This window comes from Crocodylus siamensis, chromosome 3 (genome assembly GCF_052110815.1).
Source record: "Crocodylus siamensis isolate JL-2025a chromosome 3, ASM5211081v1, whole genome shotgun sequence".
Taxonomy (NCBI): domain Eukaryota; kingdom Metazoa; phylum Chordata; order Crocodylia; family Crocodylidae; genus Crocodylus; species Crocodylus siamensis.
This window is the reverse complement of record NC_143397.1, coordinates 242,739-258,471: the sequence shown is the minus strand read 5'-3', so window position 1 is coordinate 258,471 and position 15,733 is coordinate 242,739. Positions and strand designations below refer to the sequence as shown.

Genomic DNA, 15,733 nt, shown 5'->3' with positions numbered 1-15,733 from the left:
GCTCCATGTGTGGTTGTGCAAGGTGTCCAGGTGGCACCAGGTCTCCTGTAGCCTGAGAGTGAGGGACAGAGCCTGTGGCAGTAGGGCACATGGCACCAGCAGTGGAGCATTCTGGGAGCCCAGTGGCAGCTGGCAGGGGGCGGGGGGAGCATCTGGCCCCGTGTCTGCCTCCTGCAGGAGGCACCGCACAGGCTGAGGGTGCTGACAGACACTCCCCCCTTTCCAGGGGAGATGGTGCGCCAGGCCCGCATCCTGGCCCAGGCCACCTCCGACCTCGTCAACGCCATCAAAGCTGATGCAGAAGGTGAGACTGACCTGGAGAACTCGCGCAAACTGCTGAGCGCCGCCAAGATCCTGGCCGACGCCACCGCCAAGATGGTGGAGGCAGCCAAGGTCTGTGGGGCAGGAGTTGAGCGGCCATGCTGAGGCTGCAGGGAGGCATGGGGGTCTGGGGCTATGGAGGGAGCATGAAGGGCAATTGTCACTTGCTGCTGAGCAATTCAGGGGAAGCACCCAGCTCACCTAGGGCTCGGGTACCCTACCTCCCTGCTCCCCCTCTGCTCTGCCCGTGCTGCAGGGAGCCGGGCCAGGCTCAGGGAGCACTGGTGGGGGACTGGGCTGGTTGGTGCCGCTGGGTGCATCTGTCCTGATGATATCCCATGCTGCCAGGGGGCTGCTGCCCACCCTGACAGTGAGGAGCAGCAGCAGCGGCTGCGGGAGGCAGCCGAGGGGCTGCGCATGGCGACCAATGCCGCAGCCCAGAATGCCATTAAGAAGAAGCTGGTGCACAAGCTGGAGGTGAGCTGGCCAGGCTGGCTGGGAGGGCCTCATGGGGGGTCACCGGGGCAGGGGCTGCCAATGGGCACAGGGCTCTGCAGGGGCAAGCAGGGCAAGGGCAGACGCCAAAGACCCTGTGTCTTCCACAAAACCATGAGCCCCCCTCTTCCACACACTGCTGTGGCTTCATGGGTCAGGATAGTACTGCCCTGACCGGCAGGGCTGGTGCTGCTCTGTGGATAGGCTTGTGCAGAGCCCGTGCCTGGCCCTGAGCTGACCAGCAGGAGCCTCTGGGGGAGGGCCAGATGGGAGAGTCAGGCCCTGCCAGCTGGAGGAGGCTGCCTCAGTACTGGACATGGGCAACTGCCTCTGCCTCATGCCCTAGAACTGCCAGCCCCCACACACACACCCGTGGCTCAGACTCACATGCCACCTTCTCCCCAGCATGCAGCCAAGCAGGCTGCAGCCTCCGCCACGCAGACCATCGCCGCCGCACAGCACGCTGCCTCCTTCAACAAGAACCCGGCCGTGCAGCAGCAGCTGGTGCAGAGCTGCAAGGTAAGGAAGGGGCACGTTGTCCTAGGCCCAGCCCGAGCCAGCTTCAGCTTCGACACCCTCCCCCCACCCAGCCCTCTCGCCTGCAGGGCTGTGCCGTTTAGCCTCTCCTGCCCATTGAGTGGTACCGAACAGAGCCCCATCGACCCAGACCACAAGCTCACTTTCTAGCACCTTTGGGAGCTGTCGCTGCCCTTGCTGGGTGTAGCACAAGGAGCCTTAGGTCCCCCACACAGACCACGGGGTCTGCTCCGATCCCCCGCACCCTCTTCCAGCCAGAGGGTTCCCACTCACCGGGGCTGGTGCTAGGCAGATGTCCAAAAAACTGCAGTTACAAATCAGGGGAAAGGCAGTTTTGTGTAAAAGCCTGCCCTGGGGCAGTAGTGAAAAGGAGGCCAACGTTACAGGTGAAAAACATACATGACAAAAGAGACAGACAGGGCACAGACAGTGGCAGAAGGGGGTGCAGCAAAGGGGAAGCATCAGCCCAGAGACCTCTCCAGTGCTGCCTCCCACCCGGTGCCCTCCCTGTGCCTGGGAGATGTGCTTGTGCTGTGCCATGGGCTGACCAGGTGTCTGTGGCCTGGCCAGCTGATCCAGGGGGTTTAACAAAGAATTGGAGGCAGGAGTGAGCTAAGGACCGGGCCCTGATCTGCATGGGTGACGCATCCCGCTGTCGCGTTGCAGCGCGTGATGACACACAAGTCGTGTCGGAGGAGACTAGATATGCGCTGTGCCATGCGCAGCGTTGCCCAGTCCTGCATGGAGCAAGGTGGAGGCAGGTACTGGAACCATCGTTTGAGCCCTGGGGAGACGGGCTGAGACCTGGTACTGAGATGCCTTCCTGGGAATCCTCGTCCAGTTGCGGAGGCTGCAGGAGAGGCCCTGGGTTCACCCTAGCCCCGGGGGGTTCAGGTCTCCAGCGCGAGTCAGGAAATGAAGGTGCTGGCCAATAATGTGAGGCTGGCTGTGGTCTCAGCTGGTCCTGGCTCTGCCATGTGGCCGCCCAGCACAACAGCATGGGGCCAGGGTCAAGCCAGTCCTGGAAGCACCACTCTGGCCTTGCCACATTTGTCTGGGGCACCCTGCTGACTCTCCTCCTGGTCTGGTTGCAGGTGGTTGCAGATCAGATCCCGATGCTGGTGCAGGGGGTGCGAGGGAGCCAGTCACAGCCGGACAGCCCCAGCGCGCAGCTGGCCCTCATTGCTGCCAGCCAAAATTTCCTGCAGGTACCTGGACTGGTGCCCCAGGGGTCCCCACAGCCCCTCTGCGCACCGCATGGCAGATGGGGGTTTGAACTCTGCACCCACCCTTTGCTGCTGACTGGCATCGCTCTGCACCCCTGAGACTCCTGGTCCCATTGCTGGGGTGACCAGGTCGCCGGGCTCTGTACCTGGCACATCTGGGCTCTGGGCATGCAGTGCCAGGCTCAGGGGCACTGTCTTGGCATGGGATGCTGCTGCTCACTATCTTGTCCTCACAGCCTTTCTCTTGGCCCCACAGCCCGGAGGGAAGATGGTGGCTGCTGCCAAGGCCACTGTTCCCACCATCACGGACCAGGCCTCCGCCATGCAGCTCAGCCAGTGTGCCAAGAACCTGGCCGCAGCCCTCGCCGAGCTCCGCACGGCTGCCCAGAAGGTGAGATGTCCTCCTGGCCTGTGTTGTGGTGTGGGGTGGATCCCAGGGAGGGAGCCCCAGGGCCCCTGGTTTGGGGGCTGTTGCCACCCCATGTTGTCACGACCCCTCTCCCGCTGCAGGCACAGGAGGCCTGTGGGCCCCTGGAGATCGACTCAGCCCTCAGCCTCGTGCAGAGCCTGGAGCGAGACCTGCAGGAAGCCAAGGCCGCCGCCAGGGACGGCAAGCTCAAGCCTCTGCCTGGGGAGACGGTGAGGGCTGATGCAGAGGGATGGGGCAGGGCATGCTGGCTCCCACGAGTGGCAGAGCTAGTGGGGTATGTGGTGGGGCAGCGGGGTGGGGAAGGATGGCTGTTGACTAGGGAAGCTCCCCCTCCCCCATTGTCCTGCAGATGGAGAAGTGCGCACAGGACCTGGGGAACAGCACAAAGGCTGTCAGTTCCGCTATCGCCCACCTGCTAGGAGAGGTGGCCCAGGGCAACGAGAACTACACAGGTACAGGCAATGCTCAATGGGATGGGGACCAAGGAAGAGATGAGCCCTTGCTGCCACAGCATGAGGCCCCATCTGGTGTCACATGTCTGGCAGTCCCAGCTCTAGGAAGTTTCCCTGGCCCTAGACAGACCAGTGGGCAGGGAGCATTGGTCAGTGGCCAGTCGCAATCCAGGCGAGGGGCAGGCAGCCCTGGGAGGGGCCAGTCCAGCCATGTGCATCTAGCTGCAGGGGCAGAGCCCTGCCTCTCTGGGCAACACCCCAGTCCCTTTCAGCCCGGGGCCCTGACCTACATCTCGCTCACAGGGATTGCTGCACGGGAGGTGGCTCAGGCCCTGCGCTCGCTGAGCCAGGCTGCCCGTGGCGTGGCGGCCACCACGTCAGACCCTCAGGCACAGAGTGCCATGCTGGAGTGTGCTGGCGACGTCATGGACAAGGCCAGCAACCTCATTGAGGAGGTCCGCAAGGCTGTGAGCAAGCCCGGTGACCCTGAGAGCCAGCAGCGCCTGGCCCAGGTGAGTGCAGGGGACCCCGAGAGCCAGCAGTGTCTGGCCCAAGTGAGCACAGGGCTGCAGACCCTGAGAGCCAGCAGCACCTGGCCCAGGTGAGCACAGGACTCATGGCCTGGTGATGCTGGGAGCCACTCCCTGGCCCACCCCAGTTTCTCTCCAGAGCAGCCCTGTGTCCCTGGTGAGGTTGAGTACATCCCCTGTGCCTGCGGGACTGGTGGGAGGGGCCCATGGTTTGGTTGGGGGGGGGCGGGCTGAGCTGGGGGCATGTGTACAGGTGAGTGACTGCCCCCACCCACCGTCCCGGCAGGTTGCCAAGGCCGTGTCCCAGGCCTTAAACCGCTGTGTGAACTGCCTCCCGGGGCAGCGTGATGTGGACGCCGCCATCCGCACCGTGAGCGAGGCCAGCAAGAGGCTGCTGGCCGAGTCAGTGAGTGTCACGCTGGGGCTGGGGCTGGGCCCTTCTCTGCCCTGTTCCCATGACAGCTCCTCTGATGCGGGTAGCTGACTGGGATTTCCCAAGGTCCGGCCTAGCCCTCTGCACCAGTGTTCACTGCTCTGGGATGCTGGTGCTGGGAAGGGCCAGGCCCAACCTGGGAGGTGCTGGGGGGAAGGGCTGGGCTCATGACATCAGCTTCGTGCATGTAGCATGAAGCTCCCAGAACCACCGCATGACCAGCGCTGCCTCCACCCTGCCCCTGTGCTGGGAGCTGTGGGCAGGAGTCAGAGCCACAGTGCCCAGCACAGCAGCATGCCCTGGGCATCTGACCCTGCTGCCGTGGTGGGGGTCAAGTCATGTGCTTCTCTGGGTCTCCTGCCCTGGGCAGCACCCCTGGGGTGGCATCCAGGGCCATGGGCTGTATGCACGTGTGCAGCTGTGGCCCTGACCACCCCTTCTGCTCTCAGTTCCCCCCCAGCAGCAAGAACTTCCAGGAGGCGCAGGGCCATCTGAACCAGGCAGCTGCCGGGCTCAACCAGTCGGCCAACGAGCTGGTGCAGGCGTCTCGCGGGACCCCCCAAGACCTGGCCAAGGCCTCTGGCAAATTTGGGCAGGACTTCAACGAGTTCCTGCAGGCGGGAGTAGAGATGGCCAGCCAGTCCCCGGTGAGCATGGTGCAGGCAGCTCCTCGCTGGGCTTGCAACTGGGCCTGGGCATAGGGTTGAGCAATGGAGGCAGCAGGTGGGGGCTGGCACTTGCACTGGTACCGTCACCACTGCAGAGCTGGCTAGCAAGATGGACAGCGAGGAGGTGGAGAGTGGGGGGCAGCTGAGCTGCTGGGGGAGGGCGGTGGGGCACAGTACATGGCCCCAGGTTGATGGGCCGGGAGGATCGTGGCAGGGCAGGACGCGATGTGTGACCCCGGGGTGATGGGCTGGGGGGAGGGGTCATGGCAGGGTGAGGCACAGTGTGTGGTCCTAGGGTGACAGGCCAGGAGAGTTGTGGCAGGGCAGGATGTGTCACATGGCCCCGGAATGACAGCCAGGGGCAGGGGCAGGTTGTGGCAGGGCGGGACACAACATGTGGCTCTGGGGTAACAAGGCCAGGGCCTCTGCTCATTGCAGAACAAGGAGGACCAGGCACAAGTGGTGTCGAACCTGAAGAGCATCTCCATGTCATCCAGCAAGCTGCTGCTGGCCGCCAAGGCCCTCTCCGCCGACCCCACTGCCCCTAACCTCAAGAGCCAGCTGGCTGCTGCTGCGCGGTAGGAGATGCCACCAGCTCTGGCCCAGCTCCAAGGCCCATGTGGGGTGGGCAGTGGGTGACGGGCAAGGCCAAGGTTGGGTGTGGGCAGGCGTGTGCAGCAGGCTGCAAGCGGGGCTGCAGCGTCCCTGCTGGCAGAGGCAGGAGCAGCCAGGACCAGTGCCGCTACCACACCCCCCCCCCCCGGTTGCCAGCACCTGCCCTGACTGATGGGGCAGATGCTAGGCATTAACCCTGCATTTTGTGGCTCTGCAGAGCTGTGACTGACAGCATCAACAACCTGATCACCATGTGCACACAGCAGGCACCTGGCCAAAAGGAGTGTGACAACGCTCTGCGGGAGCTTGAGGTTGGGGCCAGGTGTGGCGGGGGGGACAGGGCTGCCCGTTAGGCAGGGGGGCAGCATGGGGTGGGGGGAGCAACAGGCACTTGGCCTGATGCGTGTGCCCCACAGACAGTGCGGGAGCTGCTGGAGAACCCCACACAGGCCGTGAACGACCTGTCCTACTTCAACTGCCTGGACAGCGTCATGGAGAACTCCAAGGTGAGGCCCGGCCAGGGCACACGGGGTGTTGGGGGCTGGATTGGGGCCTGGGGAGCCAGGGCACTCAGAGCCTAGGTGGTGCCTTGGCTAGTGGGGTGTGCTGGGGCTGGCACAGCTCTGCCATCAGCATGCAGGTGGGGAAGGTAATGCCTCTGCCCCATGGCTATTTTGGGCTGCTGTGAGCAGAGCTGAGGGCTGCTTCTGGTGCAGGTGCTGGGCGAGTCGATGGCTGGGATCTCTCAGCATGCCAAGAACAGCAAGCTGCCTGAGTTCGGGGACGCCATCAGTGCCGCCTCCAAGGCGCTCTGCGGGCTCACGGAGGCAGCGGCTCAGGTAGGCGAGGCCACGGCACCACCAAATGCACTGGGGGGCCTGGCTGTCCCCCTGCCTCACTGCCAGGGTCCGCCCTGTGCTGCCATTCCTCCCACCCCACCGGCTCGGGGCCTCACACATCCTGTCCCCTGCTCGCAGGCTGCCTACCTAGTGGGTGTGTCGGACCCCAACAGCCAGGCTGGACTGCAGGGCCTTGTGGACCCCACGCAGTTCGCCAGAGCCAACCACGCCATCCAGGTGGCCTGCCAGAACCTGGTGGACCCAGCCTGCACCCAATCCCAGGTGAGGGCACTGCGCACGGGGCCGGCTCCTGCTGGGAGGTGGAGATCAGCAGCCACAGCTGGGTCATTGCAGACATGGGGCGTGGGAGGTTCAGTCTGATGCTGTGGCTTGGGCAGGGCCTTGGAGGAGCAGCCAGAGCCCAAGGCAAGTTCCTGCCTGTGCGTGTGTGCTGGGCACAGGTCCCCACAGGCCTCTGACCCAGGCCTGTCAGCAAGGGGTTGGTGGAGAGGAGAGGGCCAGGGGCTCTGATGCCAGGGACTGAGAGGCTTTGACCAAGGGCTCTGGTATGGGGCTGCCTGAGGGATCAAGTCCCCACAGGGCCTGGCCCCATCACCCTGCACAGGAATGATTGATCTCAACCGATGCCACAGAGGCCGTTCTAAGGATCCAGCCATGGAATTGGCCTGACCGGGGTGAAGAGGAAGGAGCCTGGCAAAGGCTGTGACCCCCAGCATGGATGGACTGGGGACAACTCCTGGCCCCAGGCAGGGGACCAGAGGGGGTGACCACTTCGTGACCGTGGGCTGGGCTGACCCCCCTCCCCTCCCTCACAGGTGCTGTCAGCCGCCACCATTGTAGCCAAGCACACCTCGGCCCTGTGCAACGCCTGCCGCCTCGCCTCGTCCCGCACCGCCAACCCTGTGGCCAAGCGCCAGTTTGTGCAGTCCGCCAAGGAGGTGGCCAACAGCACCGCCAGCTTGGTCAAGACCATCAAGGTACTACCCGGCTGCTGTCAGCAAGGCAGGCATGGCTGCAGAGGGGTGCAGGGAAGGCGGGCATCGGGCGGGTGGGGGACTGTCTGCGCTGCTGCAAGATGGTATCTCCCCACCTGACCCAGGCACTGGATGGAGCCTTTAACGAGGAGAACCGGGAACGTTGCCGGGCAGCCACCGCCCCCCTCATCGAGGCTGTGGACAACCTGACGGCTTTTGCCTCCAACCCGGAGTTTGCCACCGTCCCTGCCCAGATCAGCCCTGAGGTGAGAGTCGGGCCTGGGGGCCCAGTGGGGTGGTTGCACTGGGAGCCTTGGGGAGTGGGCAGGGTCTACCCCAGCCCAGGGGAGGGTGTGGGAGTGTGTGAGCCCAGGCTGCAGGGGCCAACAGGAGGTGCTGCTGGCTCACCGGGCTGCTCCCCCGCAGGGGCGCCGAGCCATGGAGCCCATCATCTCTTCAGCCAAGACTATGCTGGAGAGCTCGTCCGGGCTCATCCAGACAGCCCGTTCACTTGCTGTCAACCCCAGAGACCCGCCCCAGTGGTCAGTGCTGGCCGGGCACTCTCGCACCGTCTCCGACTCCATCAAGAAGCTCATCACCAACATGAGGTGAGAGCAGCGCCTGCGCCAGGGTCTCGCCCACGCCGGTGCCACCTGCTCTGAGCTGCAGGCCGGGCCATGGTGCCTAGTGTCCCAGCTTGGCTCTCATCACCCCACAAAGGCTCTAGCTCTGCTTGGCAGCATGCCCTGAGTGCGAGTGCTGCAGGGCTGGCTGCCTGCATCTGCAGTAGATCCATCCTATTCAGCACTAGGGGAGGGGGTGTACACTCTGTAGCCTAGTGTGAGGGCTGATGCCTCACACTGCCTGGACTTCTCCAGGGCCAATGTCTGTCAGGAAAGGCAGGGGCTGGGGAACAGGGAGTCTGGGCCTCTGACTTGGCCTGATGGAGGACATACAGCTCTTTGGCTTTTGCCCCCTGCACCCTACTGCCCCATTGTGCTCTGGTGGATGCTGAGCCAAGGGGCACGTGCTTGGCAGCACCTGAACCAGCCACCAGTCAAAGCAGGAGGGTAGTGGGAGCACTGGCCAAAGCCCAGGGAGGCCTCTCCAGTGGCCCTGGTAGTCTGGGGGCCCCAGCCATGCTGCAGGGCAGCGACTTTGGCTTGATGCTCAGCCTGAGGATGCCGGCTCCTGTCATGCAGAGACAAGGCACCGGGGCAGCAGGAGTGCGACGAGGCCATCGAGGTGCTGAACAAGTGCATGCGAGATGTGGACCAGGCCTCCCTGGCTGCCATCAGCCAGCAGCTGGCCCCACGCGAGGACATCTCCCAGGAGGTGAGTGCAGCTGGCAGGACTCAGCACGCCCTGCTCGAGGGGAGCTGCGGGTAGCGAGCAGGCCCCGCCAGATCCAAAGGGGCTCCCTGCCGCCCACCCCCTGCCAGGGCTCCTGGTGCATGGGCCCCCAGGGGCGGCACTGCCTGACATGCGGGTGATGGAGCCATAGTGCATTGACCCCCAGTTGCCCACCCCTTGGTGCACGTCACTCCAATGCTCTGTTCCTCCCCTTGCCTGGGTCTTAGGATAAATGTCACTGTTAAAGCAGGGAGGCAGTGGGAGAGATGCCAGGGGAGCTGTAGACTTGCCATCACTGGAGGTGTCAAGGAGAGGGTGGGCAGCCACTGGTGGGGATGCTCTAGGCAAAGCATACCGTGTTCTGCTGTGGGGGTTTCCCAGGCTTCAGCGCTGGTTGTCCCATGGGGACAGGAAGGAATTTTTTCTCCTTTCTGCTACATGTGTTGGAGGGTTTTAAGCCTCTTACCGCAGAGGTGCTGGGTATTGCTGCAGTGCAGGCTGAAGATAGGGACTGGGCTGTGCTAATGCTGCTGTGGGACCAACCCCTCGGTGTCCAAGCTTGAGGGGCTTGCCTCTGTGCTCAGGCTCAGACTGACGCTACACTGGGGCAGGAAGGGATTTCCCCCCTGCTCAGACTGGTGTGGACTGGGGGATTTGTCTTCCTGTGCAACAGGGCCACGCCCTCTGCCTGGGGGTGGGGAGGGTCTCAGGTGTGTATTAACCTCCTTTGCAGCAGCAGGATGCTGGCCCCCCACAACTCCCTGCTTTCCCTGCAGCAGGGGTAAGTGTTAGGACTGTGCTGTATCAGGGTTGATGAGAGTCTGCAGAAGAGTTTAGATGATGGATTTCTTCAGGATGGCTTGGACAGGGCTGATCCTGCCTCAGGCAGGGCTTGGACTAAATGTGAGCTCTGCAAGTCCCTGCCAGCCCTGCCCTGTGATGTCTGTGACTTGTGGCCAAGCCCCGTGCAGCCATGGTCTGTGCCCACATGTCTCTGTCCCTCTGGTCGTGCTGCCACTCCATCCTGCCCTGCTGACTCCAGCCCTGGTGCCTGGGTGTCCTTTGCTGGGAACCTGCTGGTCTCCTTCAGTCCCTGTCCTGGTGACCCCCCATGTCCCCACAGAGCTGTGCTCTCCCTTGACAGCCCCTCTCCCCACCAGGCATTGCACAACCAGATGATCACAGCTGTTCAGGAGATCAGCAACCTCATCGAGCCCATGGCTGGTGCTGCCAGGGCTGAGGCCTCCCAGCTGGGACACAAGGTAATGGCTGGGGCAGGGTGGGGGCTGCTGAGGGCAGGAGGCTGTGGGGACAGGGACTGGGTTCAGAGGGTCCAGGCCAGCCTGTGCCCAGTGGAGAGGGGCCCCAGGGCTGAGCTGGCTGGGCCCCACTAGACTGATCTCTCTCCCTCAGGTGTCACAGATGGCTCAGTACTTCGAGCCGCTCACCCTGGCTGCCATTGGCGCCGCCTCCAAGACTCCGAACCACCAGCAGCAGATGAACCTCCTGGACCAAACCAAGACATTGGCTGAGTCGGCCCTACAGCTGCTCTACACAGCCAAGGAGGCTGGTGGCAACCCCAAGGTGGGGAGCTGCGGCGGCTTCTAGTGCCTGGACAGGGCAGGGCAGGGGCAGCACCAAGCAGGATGTGCCCACCAGGGCTGTGCGTGGGGCTGGGAGCAGGGGGGGAGATCGTGCAAGTGTGTGTATGGGGGGGAGGGCTGCTTGTGTAAGTGTGTATGTATGTGTGTGTATACACACATGTATGCACATGTGCAGCTGTGTACACATGTGTGCACAGTTGTGCTCAGGGGTCTATGTGTGTGCAGGTGTGTATACACATTTGTGGATGTGTGCAGGTGCATGCAACCCCTTTCTGCAGCAAGAAATGAGCCTGAGTGCGCATATGTAACATGGGAGTGTGTGCAGGTTGGGTGGAGAGTCCTCTGCAGCACATGGGGTCAGAGGGTGGCCACAGGCTCAGGGTAGGTGCTGCTAGAGGACTGTGTTGTGAGCACATGCCAAAGCACACGTGCTGAACATGTGGTGGGAAGCAGCATATGTGCAGTGCGTGCCTGCCACAGGGGAGTCACGGTGCATGCCACGTACCACGTGAGGGTAGAGGATGATATGTGTGCAGTGCATGCTTGCTATGGGAGAACCAGCAGCCAGGTGCCGGGGGCACATGCCAAAGCAAACGTGCTAAACATGGAGTGGGGCCTGGTGTGCGTGTGACACTTGCCTGCCATGGGGAGCCTGCTGGAGGTGCTGTGAGTGCATGTCCAGGTGCTGTGTCCTCACTGCCCTTGTGTCATGGCTGCACTGGTGTAGTTGCCACGGTTGCCAACATGACCTGTCTTTTCAGCAAGCCGCCCACACGCAGGAGGCCCTGGAGGAGGCCGTGCAGATGATGAAGGAGGCTGTGGAGGACCTGACAACCACACTGAATGAGGCTGCCAGTGCCGCTGGTGTAGTGGGCGGCATGGTAGACTCCATCACCCAGGCCATCAACCAGGCAAGCATGCACCACTGGAGCCATCCGCCTCCTGTCTCGGGGTCCAGGGACTGTGGCCCCCGGGGCTGGAGATGAGCTGCCAGGGGCCTCTCACATGGGAGGTCGTGGAGTTAGAAAAGGTTCAGAGAAGGGCAAGCAGGATGATCAGGGGTCTAAAGGGGTAAGCAAGATGCTCGGAGGTCTGGAGCAGGTGCTGTGCTGGAAGCACAAGGAAAGGCTAGGATGCAAGTCTGGAAAGGAGAAGGCTGAGGGAACATAACAGAGGGCTATGAAATCATAAAGGGTGCAGACAGTGAGCGCAGAGTCTGTTCTTCACCATGTCCCACAATACTGGATACTTCAGGTATGTGGTGAAATTATCAGAGCAGGCTGAAAACAAACCAGTGGAAGTGCTTCTTCTATACACTTTGTGGTTGAACTGGCTGGCACTGGAGGCGATAGAGGCAGGGAGCAGTTGCATTCAAGAGGGGCTGGATGGGTCCATAGACAATGGATCCGTGAGCAGCTGTAGACCAGAGCAGGCAGGTGTCTCCTCTGGCAGCCCCATGCCAGCAATGATGAGGGAAGGTGTGGCCCCCAGAGTTTAGAAGTCAGAGCACTGCTCTAAAGCACCCACCACTGTCGGAGGCAGGATCATTGGTCTGACCCACTTGGCCCTTACATTCCCAAGTGCTCAGGTCCCTGCTCCCACAGGGTCACACACTTGGGAGCTGCAGCTTCCTGACTTGGCCAGGGCTTGCAAGGAGACATGGGAAGTCATTGCCCCAGGGTAGGGCCTGCTCAGAGGCAGGCTATGGGGAAACGTAAGCAGGGTATTGTAGGGAGGGGGATAGCAGCCTGCCGCTGACCCAAAGTGGTATGTGGGAGCAAAGCTGAGGCTGCTGCAGGGCCCCTCACTCAGGGTTTTCTCCCTGGCAGCTGGATGAGGGGCCCATGGGGGAGCCAGAAGGGACCTTTGTAGACTACCAGACCACCATGGTCAAGACTGCCAAGGCCATCGCTGTGACGGTGCAAGAGATGGTGAGTGCTGGGGCTAACCAGGCCTGCACCATGCTGCTTCTGCTGTCGGCCCTCCCTCAGCAGCACCTGTGCCTGCCCACTCCCCTGCAGAGCTGGCTGGCCCATGACCTTTGACCCCTGCCCTCCCTACAGGTCACCAAGTCCACAACCAGCCCTGACGAGCTGGGCACTCTGGCCAACCAGCTCACCAGTGAGTACGGGCAACTGGCACACCAGGCCAAGCCCGCTGCCCTCACTGCCGAGAATGAGGAGGTGAGGGGCCAGGGGTGGTGCAGGGGCTGGCTCCTTGGTGGGGGTACTGGGACATCTTGCTGGGGCTGGGGGTGACAATTGGGGTTCCCCATGGGAGACTGAGGGGTCCCAGTGCTGTGCCCACTCTGGGTGACATCCTTGCATTCTTCCTAGATCGGCTTCCACATCAAGAACCGGGTGCAGGAGCTGGGCCATGGCTGCGCTGCACTGGTGACCAAGGCCGGAGCCCTGCAGTGCAGCCCCAGTGATGCCTACACCAAGAAGGAACTGATCGAGTGTGCCCGCAAAGTCTCCGAGAAGGTGCCTGGCAGGGCAGGGGGTGGGGCAGGGCAGATAGGGCCTTGCTGGACCTGCCAGGGGGGCAGAGGGACCAGAGGGGAACTGGGAGGAGAGGGCAGGACCCTTGGTGGGGTGTGGGACCCCTGCTGCACCCCCAGTCCAACCTACCCCATGGCGCTGGGTCTGGCTCAGGTGACAGCCCTGGTGCCCAACTCATACCACCCCTCCCCACAGGTGTCCCATGTGCTGGCAGCCCTGCAGGCTGGAAACCGTGGCACCCAGGCCTGCATCACCGCCGCCAGTGCCGTCTCGGGCATCATCGCTGACCTTGACACCACCATCATGTTCGCCACTGCCGGCACCCTGAACCGGGAGAACGCTGAGACCTTTGCTGACCACAGGTACCAGAACCGGGTACCCCGACTCCCCCCGGCCCACAGCTGTGCACAGAGATCAGGGATGGGGGCAGGGGACTCCATCCCATGGCTCTAGAGTCCTCTGGTCACATTGCCCTTGGCCCTGGGGCAGCTGGAAGGTGCCAGCCGGGCCGTCTCTGATCCCCCAGCCCCTATTCGTGTGTGCCTAAGGTGGGAGCTGGCATGTCATGACTTCCCCTACGGGGGTGCAAGCCTCAGGTTGTGCTGTCTGGGTGTGTTCTGACTCTGACTGCAGGGTCAGCACAGAGGACTGGCACAGCTGTGCGGTCTCCCTAGCTGCGCATGCATGTGTCACATGTTGTGTGCTGGTTCTGTGTGACCCAGCATGACACCCTGTGCCCTGCAGGGAGGGCATCCTGAAGACGGCCAAGGCACTGGTGGAGGACACCAAGGTACTGGTGCAGAATGCCACGGCTAGCCAGGAGAAGCTGGCGCAGGCTGCCCAGTCCTCCGTGGCCACCATCACCCGCCTGGCGGAGGTGGTGAAGCTGGGCGCCGCCAGCCTGGGCTCTGAAGACCCCGAGACCCAGGTAGGAGGGGCTGGGACTGGGTGTCCTGGGAACTCGGGGCCAAGGGGCTTGACCAGGCACTTGGCGTGCCAGAAGGCCTGGTGCTGCCTGAGCTCTGGGTGCCCTGGGGTTTCAGTTTGGGAGGCCCAGCCCTCTGGGACATCCAGGACTGGGTGTTGGGGGACTCTGCAGCTGTCCTGGGACACTCGGGTGCAAGTGCCTGGGCACCGGGTTCACAGCAAGGATCTGGCCTCGCTATCTGCCTGCTGGGACCCCCTGCACTTCAGGCAACCCCTCACTCAGATTTTGCCCCCACCCAGGTGGTCCTGATCAACGCAGTGAAGGACGTGGCCAAGGCGCTCGGGGACCTGATCAGTGCAACCAAGGCAGCTGCTGGCAAAGCAGGAGACGACCCTGCTGTCTATCAGCTGAAGAATTCGGCCAAGGTCAGGGCAGGGGAGATGCCACTGGGTGGTGTGGGAGGGAGCAGGGTGCCTGGGGCCAGCAAGGAGGAGGAAGCAGAAGGCTAGTGGGTGCTGGCCTCAGGGGAGAAGGTGACAGGGCTGAAGGTGCAGGGGTGTTAAGGCAGGGTGTAGGAGCTAAGGGAGGTTCAGGGGATGCTGCAGGGGCCAGACTGGGGACTTCTGGCCTCCTGCCCGGCTGAGTTGGCTTCTCCTATTGGCAGGTCATGGTCACCAATGTCACATCCTTGCTGAAGACTGTGAAGGCTGTGGAGGACGAGGCCACAAAGGGGACACGGGCGCTAGAGGCCACAATCGAGCACATCCGCCAGGAGCTCGCAGTGAGCGCTGCCTGAATAAGACCCCCCGAGCATCCTCTGCTTCTGCCCCTACCAGTTGCCTTGGCACCCGCTGCCTGGTGCAGGAGCAGGACATGGCACAGCTGCCAGTACCAGAGCTCCTGCCTGTGCTGGGGTGGACATGACCCCGGGGGGTTCATGGGACCTGCCCCGCCTTGTCCCTGGCCTCACCCCAGCTTCTCCCCGCAGGTGTTCTCTTCCCACATGCCTCCGGACAAGACCTCAACCCCTGAGGATTTCATCCGGATGACCAAAGGCATCACCTTGGCAACTGCCAAGGCTGTTGCTGCTGGCAACTCATGCCGACAGGAGGACGTGATCGCCACGGCAAATCTGAGCCGTCGTGCCATCGCCGATATGCTGCGTGCCTGCAAGGTAGGCTGGGCTGAGCTGGGCCAGGTGGGGGTCTTGGGCAGGCATGGGGAGAGCAATGGTGGGGGGTCCTGGTGGCAGCAATAGCTGTGAATGAGGCCTGGGCAGACACAGCCTGACTCTGCCTGCGGTTTCAGGAAGCCGCCTACCACCCCGAGGTGAGCATGGATGTGCGGCAGCGGGCGCTGCGCTATGGCAAGGAGTGCACCAATGGCTACCTCGAGCTGCTGGAACACGTGCTGCTGGTGAGTGACCCCCACCCCCGCCTCTCGCAGTGCCCCCAGCCACGGTGCAGCCCAGCCGCAATTCAGTGGTCACAGCCATGTGTGCCTGCCTCCCAGACTGCAAGAGCCTGTGCCGTCCCCAGCTTGAGCCTCGGGCCTTCAGTTCCACTGTGCTCTGAGGCACAGGGGGGCTGACAAAGTGTGGTGGCAAGTGCCACACAGGACCTCACAGAACGTCTCGCTGGTGCTGCTGGGGCAGGGGCAGGGCAGGTACACAGGGCAGCCGGATTGCTGGCCTCTGCAGCCCCTCTGTTTTCCCTGGGGCAGGGGCGATGCTGGGGGCTGCGTCAGGGTGATGGTGTTGTGCTGCTCAGAGTTTGGACACAAGATTTGTCTGGGCTGGTTTGGATG

At 63.0% G+C, this 15,733-nt stretch overlaps 1 protein-coding gene across 3 annotated transcripts in view; it reads left to right on the top strand.

The window, feature by feature from the left end:
* Positions 1 to 15,733, top strand: part of TLN1 (talin 1) — a 52,291-nt gene that overhangs the window by 29,759 nt on the left and 6,799 nt on the right. For all 3 annotated transcript variants that reach the window (XM_090037423.1, XM_090037421.1, XM_090037422.1), the window contains 31 exons: positions 227 to 393; positions 670 to 798; positions 1,222 to 1,335; positions 2,448 to 2,561; positions 2,836 to 2,970; positions 3,090 to 3,218; positions 3,359 to 3,461; positions 3,765 to 3,973; positions 4,278 to 4,397; positions 4,874 to 5,071; positions 5,531 to 5,670; positions 5,925 to 6,018; positions 6,124 to 6,213; positions 6,424 to 6,546; positions 6,685 to 6,828; positions 7,383 to 7,544; positions 7,667 to 7,807; positions 7,968 to 8,149; positions 8,744 to 8,876; positions 10,055 to 10,156; positions 10,308 to 10,478; positions 11,260 to 11,409; positions 12,328 to 12,429; positions 12,562 to 12,681; positions 12,835 to 12,981; positions 13,195 to 13,361; positions 13,744 to 13,927; positions 14,227 to 14,352; positions 14,592 to 14,708; positions 14,916 to 15,101; positions 15,236 to 15,343. In XM_090037423.1, coding sequence (XP_089893549.1) covers positions 227 to 393; positions 670 to 798; positions 1,222 to 1,335; positions 2,448 to 2,561; positions 2,836 to 2,970; positions 3,090 to 3,218; positions 3,359 to 3,461; positions 3,765 to 3,973; positions 4,278 to 4,397; positions 4,874 to 5,071; positions 5,531 to 5,670; positions 5,925 to 6,018; positions 6,124 to 6,213; positions 6,424 to 6,546; positions 6,685 to 6,828; positions 7,383 to 7,544; positions 7,667 to 7,807; positions 7,968 to 8,149; positions 8,744 to 8,876; positions 10,055 to 10,156; positions 10,308 to 10,478; positions 11,260 to 11,409; positions 12,328 to 12,429; positions 12,562 to 12,681; positions 12,835 to 12,981; positions 13,195 to 13,361; positions 13,744 to 13,927; positions 14,227 to 14,352; positions 14,592 to 14,708; positions 14,916 to 15,101; positions 15,236 to 15,343 — 4,307 coding nt within the window. The remainder of the gene's footprint in view (positions 1 to 226; positions 394 to 669; positions 799 to 1,221; positions 1,336 to 2,447; positions 2,562 to 2,835; positions 2,971 to 3,089; positions 3,219 to 3,358; positions 3,462 to 3,764; positions 3,974 to 4,277; positions 4,398 to 4,873; positions 5,072 to 5,530; positions 5,671 to 5,924; positions 6,019 to 6,123; positions 6,214 to 6,423; positions 6,547 to 6,684; positions 6,829 to 7,382; positions 7,545 to 7,666; positions 7,808 to 7,967; positions 8,150 to 8,743; positions 8,877 to 10,054; positions 10,157 to 10,307; positions 10,479 to 11,259; positions 11,410 to 12,327; positions 12,430 to 12,561; positions 12,682 to 12,834; positions 12,982 to 13,194; positions 13,362 to 13,743; positions 13,928 to 14,226; positions 14,353 to 14,591; positions 14,709 to 14,915; positions 15,102 to 15,235; positions 15,344 to 15,733) is intronic.